At 39.2% G+C, this 8548-nt stretch overlaps 1 protein-coding gene across 1 annotated transcript; it reads right to left on the bottom strand.

Moving 5' to 3' along the window:
- Positions 1-1095: 1095 nt before the first annotated feature.
- On the bottom strand, positions 1096-8533 carry LOC307137711 (protein ABHD15). Its single transcript, XM_079835561.1, has 2 exons — positions 7425-8533; positions 1096-3362 (listed from the first exon to the last, which is right to left on the bottom strand). The coding sequence occupies exons 1-2, from the start codon at positions 8342-8344 to the stop codon at positions 2693-2695; spliced, it is 1590 nt and encodes a 529-aa protein (XP_079691687.1). The 5' UTR covers positions 8345-8533; the 3' UTR covers positions 1096-2692.
- Positions 8534-8548: the final 15 nt, after the last annotated feature.

The following is an 8548-nucleotide window of genomic DNA, read 5'->3' as shown; positions in this document are numbered from 1 at the left end:
TTAGCACAAAGACGGGAGGTAAATGGCTCCAGCTAGCCTACTGCTCAATAAGTGATAAAATAAAGGTCTGCATTATCTGTCTTAATAAGTAGGGACTTTTATTTTGACTGATGTTGTAGTCTACGGAAAGAGAGTGAGAGCTCGCAGTTCATCGGAGTGGTTAGGCAGATTTAAAGTTTGCAGTTTAAGCACCCCCTGAAAAGGCAAACGGTTTCAATAAACTCGATGAAACATCAGTAAAGTCTGGCCATCATTCGGACAGGGTCCGCTACACAACGTGACAACCTGCTTGCACAGAGAGCGCTGGGGACTATTATCAGGTGCTGCATAATATCATTGCGCCGCTGCACTCATGGTACGGCTCAAAGTTCCTTGATCATTACGCAGGAATGAGAGTATAGTTCCTAGGCTAGCCATATCAGTCTAGAAAATCGCAACTTTTCATTTTCTGTCGGTCTTAGTACACAATGTAACTACACACATCACAACATGTAAATAGGAAAATGTTGGTGTTATTTTGTTGGTCACTTATTGAGCAGTAGGCTTGCTGGAGCCATTTACCTCCAGTCTTTGTGCTAAGCTAGGCTAGCAGTGTGTGTGCCAGACAGAGTTATGGCACGCACAGAGATGAGTGGTATGTATGGAGTTATCTAACTCTGGGGGATACGGTGAATAAGCTAAAGTCTCAAAAAGTTGGCGTATTCCTTTAAATGGTTCATTCAAGGTGATTTACTAAGGTTTGCGCTAGTCAATTTACTGGTGTTTGCACCATTTACCGCCCAAAAGAGCACGTCTCGCTAACTGGTAGACGCGTTGGTCATTATGGAAATGATCCGGCTGTGTCTGTTCTTTAATTTGCGTGTCATCAGTAAATCACATGCAGAACTGTCCACTCCCATCTGCGCTTTTATGGAATTGTGCTCTCATGCTAATTTGCCCTGTTTAGTAAATCTGGCCCTAAGTGTACTAAAAAGTGTAGTCTTCCTTTTATATGATCAATGTTCAAGTTATTAGCAATATTGATTCCTTTGAACACTGTGAATGCAAATAAGGAGTCCAAAATCCATATCCTCCTGGGACATAGGAATAGATGTTTGTCCTCTGGACATTATATTTTCGTGAATTTCTCTGACAGCACGTCACTGTTTGTCACAGTCTGGATGTCCTGTAAAGAGCACATTCAGGGCTTTTCAGAGATACCAAATGTTTGGATGTTTCACAATGACAACTGCTTCTCCTTGGTCTTTAAAAATGACACATTCATTTAGTGTTCAAATTCTCTCATGGAAATATGATATTTTGTAATTATCATTTAAATCTGACTAATTCTTTATCATAAAATGTTATGGGGTTTCAAATCAAAATATGACTTTGTTGCAAAACAGGACATCGGCTTCATACATGTCCACTGCAGAGGACGGCAGGACCTAAACGGGACCGGTTTACAGGCATTTGGGGAGACACAAGTGAATAGAGAAAGAAATTACATATCAATATTCCTATGAAATATTAGACGATATCAAAATCTTGCCAATTACTACTACCATTATTACACTTCTGTTTCTTTACATGTGGCCCCATGAACATATTCATATGCAAATTAGATACATTTGTATATAATGGGAAAACCTGCTTATGGCCATTTTACACACATATTGCAAGCAGAATGGTATATCCAAATGATTCTGTTATATCTTTCATTACATAGTTGAGAATCATCTTTATGCAAAATTTGGTATAAAAAAATCCTGAAACCTAAAAATTGCGTCCTGTGTCCACTACAGAGGACATAGCATAGCATATGAGCAGCGTTGGGCAAGTTACTCTAAATAATTGATTACAAGTTACTAATTACATCTTCAATAATGGAATTAGATTACAACACAAACTACTCTCTCCAAAAAGTATTTAATTACTTATTACTTTCTAAATCCTATATCAACCTCGACTAGTTAAGTGACTCATAGCTCTTTTAATTAATTCAAATAAATAATCTAAAACTACATAAATTATTCTTATTAACTAACCAAAGTATTATAATGCGAGAAGGCTACATCAAAACATGCATTCTAAAGTTAGACTTTAAATTGATGTTAATTCCACTATTGTATTATATATACTTGTTCTACAGTCTATATACAGTATTTAGTTAAATATCTAATTAAATTACATGAATAATAAGAGTAATCCCTTACTTGACACTTTCAAGGGAGAATTAAATTACAGTAACCAATTACTTAGTAACTAGTTACACCCAACACTGCATATGAATGAAATATAATCTTTCAAAAATGCTATTTTTCCATTTTTTCCCTCATGCTCTAAACAATGTAATGACACGAAAAATACCAACATCTATTGAGGAGAAATTGTCTTGCACACAGAGAATTGCCCAGCTTTCTCCAAGTGATTAGTTCGTACAAAGATAATGGGATGGCTTAATATAGCATCTAATGGTGTAGGCCAAGCTGTCAACACAATAAAGCCCGAAGCCAGTCAGTATGAAGACGTGTCCTTTTTATTCATCAACATGTTCTCGATCTCCATTTTGTTCCCTTTCCCTTATCTATTGTATTCTCCTCCTTGCTCATTTCCACACAACTGAGGGCGTCTAACATGTGCTGTGCCTCTTGGTATTAAGTTCAGCACTGCCAATCTACTATGATCTTATGATACCACCTGCTTCGCTCACTCAGCGAGTGTAGGATCTATTCCATGTAAAATCCACCTGCTCTTCTTCAAATGTGAACATGTCGGAGGGAGTTGAGATCTGCCGTCGTCTTGAACCTAAGATGGGCCTTTCCTTCCGGAGCAAGGTTGACCTCCTCCTTCTGGACAGCACAGCGCTGGCGCTATGCCTCAGGCCGTGGCTGCCACGGTGTGCAAAATCATCCTTGAACCCTTTCTTCTCTTCCACCCTGAAGAAATCGGCAACTACCCTAAAGTATTCCAACGCCACAAAATGACTCCAGGAAGTAGTGCCTCCATGTCCATCCTGACGAGTGAATCCGCAGTGGCCTCCCTGTTCTGTCATGGCCAGCAGAAAGTAAGGGCTGTTATGAAAAAGTGCCTCGGGTACAGTGGAGAGAGGTGGAAGTAGAGGATCATCTCGGCTACACAAACAGAGCACTGGCACCGCCACTTCGTCTGCGTCTCGCAAAGGTTCATTCCTCTCCCAGTAACTTGCCCAGTCAGGCTTTGTCGATAATCTTGAGCTGTCCTTTCCAACGTGATCCATTGAGTCGGACCTTCTGTGATCCGACTGCTTAGTAGCACAGAACATGAGCTCTTCCACACCCCGCAAAGAGTTGCAGCGTAGAATTTGTGCTACATCCATCACAGAGCTCAAAGCAGTGGCGTACCTGTGAAAGGGGTTAAATGTTTAAATTCAAAGAGTTTGTAATCCTGGTCATCTTTTCATAAGGTAGTTTTGCACGGTGGCATCTTACAATGCCTTAACTTGGCTAACAGGTTTTGTACTTTTCCATTCACAAGATTCAGTTCACCCAAAATAAAAGTTCAGTTATCATTTACTGTTGTTTCAAGCCAAAGACTTCCTTTTGTGGAACACAATAATGCTGCCCATACACTGTGAATTTTGAGTTGTCAGATTGCTGTTCTTTTCTCACTACACAACTGTCTGTCGTCACAGATGTCAGTTCCAGTCAAAACGCATTGCACACTGCAGGCCTTGGCATTTTTTTTTTGACTTGCTAAATATCTCTCGGGAATCACAGACACATTGGCCAACGTTCATAATGGAAAAGTGCTCAGCACCAGGTCAGGATCTAAGCAGACCAACACATTTTTCCTTGTGGCAGAGAGCCGGAGTACTGCAGGTATTTAGAAGTCTAAGCTAAGACGTTGACCTATGTTCTTTTATATGTTAATGACGTTAATTAGGCTGCGTTTGCAAATCATTTTTGATTTATAAATGTCACATCTGGAAGAGGCATATGCACTTTTTTTTCTGAATCACATGTATGCACATTTGATCATCAAATGTAGGACGGTTTCTACGTAACATTTTATAAATGAGGCCTTGTATCTTTAAAAATGTACAGAGCAATCTCCACATCTTTTGCATATTTGAACCTTTTCCAGCAGTGACTATGATTTTGAGATTCACACTGAGGACGATTGACGATGACGATGACGATGAGGGACTCAAACACAACTACTAAAAAAAGGTTCAAACATGCACTGATGCTCCAGAAGGAGAAACAATGCATTAACCCTTGTGTTATGTTGCGGGTCAATTTGACCCGTTTTGATTTTTAAGTTGTCAGAAATATCAGTAAACCTATGTTTTTTTTTCTTTAAATTTTGTGACTTTTTCCTCATTTAGGGTCATGAACATGCAAAGTTTCAACACGCTGATGTGCTTTGACCATACCTGTCAAGTTTTGGATTCGAAAATAAGGGAAATTTTTCGGCGCCCACCGCAAGCAGTCTCACCACCCCAACCAAGCTCCAGTATCCCTTACATTTTAAGACAGGTGTTATAACCCAAATGAAAACACAAAATGGTATATATAATGAGCATTTATTTAAAGGCTTATTTGCATATTTTCTGTTCATTTAAAATTGCTTGTCTTTAGATTTTATTTTCATTCCACACATTCTTTTCATTTCATATTGCTTTTCTTTTACAGTTTTTCTTTTCTTTTCATTTCACACAACTTTTCTTTACTCTTTTAGTGAGTTATTGTACACATTTGTTGCAGAATTTGCATTCTTTAAGACTGTTTTGGAAGGAGTGTATTTGTGGGCTGGGCCAGAGTGGTTCATTTTACATGAGAGTAGAGCACAAACTGTTCTGTTTTCTAATGTCATCCTATTCTCTGTAACAATCTTTCGTACCATGCTAAATACCCTTTCTGAACTTGCATTGCTATGGGCAGGGCTCGACATGAACGCTTGTACGCCGGGACAAGTGGATTTTTTGAAGGGGCAAGTGAAAAATAATTTTACTTGCCCAACAGACAAGTATCCTGAGTAAAATGTCAAAACAAAAAAATAACTAGGGAATCACCAAAGTGCAATAATGATTCTGCATTCAGTGTAAGTGGCGATCGATAGTGGATAATAATATCAAACGAACTGACAACAATGTTGAGTGGTTGAGGCTCGCGCAGCCTCTCGAAGAGAAAATCGAAAAGAAAATGAGCAGCGCTCACACACAGAAACTCAGTTAACATACACGGTTAAAATGGTGTAGTTATTATATTTATAACATATGATACAGTTAAGCAACATTACACTAACAAGAGTGTTGTTTTCCAGAATACCATCACGACTGGAAATGACACTGATTTCATACGCCAGTTCCATAAACAATTAATTAACATTAAGTCACTTACATTTTATAATTAAATTCGCTGTCCCATTGATCACGGTATTTACACGAGGGTTTTTTTTGTTTTATTTTGGCAGGAGTGCCTTAATCCGTCTCTATCGTTACGTCCATCATCATCCGTCTCTGTTTTGTTTTTTTCCCGTGTTGTCACTCGTCATCTGACCTCAGTCACACACTAGCCTCGCGACAACTGGCACCTATACTGTAGGCTACTACTGCAGATGCCAGTTATCGCGAGGCTAGTTACAGAGCTCAGATTGGAAATGTTTTTGTTTTTTTACTCCGGGATTATTTTTTTTTAATAACGCAGGTTAAAATACGGGAGATTTACAGGAAAATACTAATACGGGAGGACGGCGGGAAAGAAGGGTAAAATACGGGACTTTCCCGGCCAAAACGGGATACTTGACAGGTATGGCTTTGACATATACACACACAAAAGTACTGTTACGTTCGGTATGTTCACGGGTCAATTTGACCCGCATATTTTAATGTTCTAAGGCAATTGTAGAGACCCAAAATAATAAAATTTCTTGGTTATATTTTGTTATTTTAGTTTTTTACTAACCTATGAAGCTAAAAAAATAAGCTTTTCCCCATTTTTTTTCAACACAGAAATATTTTTTGTATGCCACAAATGGTAAAAATGAGCAATAAATTCTTTTTTCAATCTATCTGAAATACTATCTAATCTACATTGTTTTTCTTGAAATTGTGTGAGCTTTTTTCATTTAGGGTCATTAACATGCATGCAAAGTTTCAACATGCTGATGCGTTTTGAAATGTGCATATCAAAATTTTATACACTCTTGCTGTTTGTGGGTCAATTTGACCCATATAGGACCGCTATTCAAAAGCAACTGTACAGACGCTCTGTTGTATGTCAGAGCTCTTCTACTCTAGTCCTGAAGTGCCAGTGTCTTGCTGAGATTAACAACTTCATGAAGTAGTGTTTTGAAATCGGCCATCACTGTATAAGTCGTAAAAGTAAAGTTTATGAACATGTAAAATATATAACATATATATATTAATATTTTATTTAAAATATACATTTAACAAAACATGTTCAATTCTAAAACCTCAAGAAAATCAAAGCTAAATATCTGAACAAATTCTGTACCAAATTTTAGGTTGATATCTCTTAAAAAAATATGTTTTTGTGTGCATGTTTGTGCGTTATGTTTTGTACCAATGTTTTCCACTAAATGACATGTAGACTCTTCGATTTCCATATATGGTTTGAGTGATCTGAATGTTATATTTTCATACTTTTCAAAATATCTATGAAGTAGACATCCTATTCAGAAGTAGTCTGGGCAGTAATGTTAATATTTGATTTGAATTCAATCTCTAAAATGCATATAAAAACTTTTGAACAGGATGATGATCTCCTAATTTTTCTTATTTTGTTTAAATATCAACTTGTTTAATTTAGTACTGCCCTTCAGAAGCTACAGAAGATGCTTGTCACATGTTTCCCAGAAGACACAAATAAGTACAAATTGCCTTGATTTTCACTCCCGGCACTTAATCCATTGTTTCCCCTACTGGAGCATCAGTGAACGTTTTAACTTTTTTTATAGGTGTGTTTGAGTTCCTCAGTTGTCCTCAGTATGAAAAGATGGATCTCAAAATACAGTCACGGGTGGAAAGGGTTCAAATATGCTGGAAAACGGAATAGTTTTTGGGACCTGAAGGATTTTTCTGAAGAACATTGGCCAGTTTAACTGCTCAAGACAAACAAGGGACTCAAGAACAGCCATCACAAAACAAAACAAAAACATTTGTGGATCAACGGCACACAGTATTAAGAATCGAGGGTATGTAAACTTTTGAACGGGGTCATTTTTATAAATTCAGCTGTTATTTCTCTTGTGGACAATATGTAAACCTCTTATTTCAAATATCTTATTCAGGACAGTACTAAAAATAACATACATTTTGTATATGATCCCTCTTATTTTCGCAGATTCTGCAAGGGGTATGTAAACTTGAGCACAACTATACATGCAATATTCCACCTTCATTAAAGATCAATGGTCTACATTTGTGTGTGATTTGCTACCTGTTTATTTGAAGCTTGCGATAGATGAGGGTTATCCAGTGATAGAGCCAAGGAAGCTCATACTCAAACCACAGTTGTCCATGAAACACCGGAGAGATGCAAGCAGCGGCCGTCAGGTAGGATGAAGAGCCACACTCCCCCAGATATGACAGCAGCAACCCTGATCCCGAGCCCTCACTTATTGCGAGCAAAGTCGTGGATGGATGATGACTCCGCAAGTACGCTACAGCTTGCACAAGGTCAGAGGGATTTCCGAACTCCTGGTAGTGTGGAGTGGTCAGCGGGCAACCACCCTGACCACGCCGATGGAACACCACAGGATAGAAACCCTGCTGCAAAGCCTGGTGGCACAATTTGATCAAGTGTGGCGTCACTCTGCCCTGGGCGTTGGGAATTATAATAACAATAGCCGGGTTGCTAGAGTGAAGGCCCAGAACTCTTCCTCCAGGATGATGATCCCTTTTGACCTGAACTTGTTGGTCCATCAGACTCACAGCCCAGTCCAAAGCCACGATACCCCCATCCTGTAAGAGAAGGTTATCCCTTTTAAAGCGGACTCCTCCTTGGAGTTCAGCGCCTTCATTTGTGGGCCACATGAGATTGGAGATTATCTGAAGATGAGGGTCAGCCTGAGGCCATCTTGCCAATGGAGGCTGTGCCAAAGCATGGCAGTGTTTCTTCAGGTGGCTGGCAAGCGCCGTGGGTTTACAGATCAGTCTGACCTCTGCCTGGCATTCCCCTACGGATTCGGATCCTGGAATAAGCGGCAGTTTCAGGACTCTACAGGCCATAATCCAGATACAGCGAGACAACTGCTGAACAGTACTATCTGCAAGATGGCGGATCCAGTTCCATCGAAACAAAACCCTTACTAGGATCAGTATTAGAGAAGGTAGGAGGCAGAGAAAAAATTCCCACATTGCTGAGATTGCTCCGAAGTCTGTAACCTATAGGTCTGTCTAACGGCACAATGAACATACCTTAGCACTGAGTGGGCAATGGTTTCCTCAAGTGAGCAAGTGTAAAAACTCAAGAGCTTTAAACCAAATGTTCTGTCCTACTCTCACTAGTGCGTCAGCCAAAATGGACTTGCACCTCCTATCCTACCCATAGCAAACATCTCT

Source organism: Gobio gobio (assembly GCF_949357685.1).
Source record: "Gobio gobio genome assembly, chromosome: 14".
NCBI classification, from domain to species: Eukaryota; Metazoa; Chordata; class Actinopteri; order Cypriniformes; family Gobionidae; genus Gobio; species Gobio gobio.
Note: the sequence above shows the minus strand (reverse complement) of the source record. Positions and strands in the feature narration are given on the sequence as shown.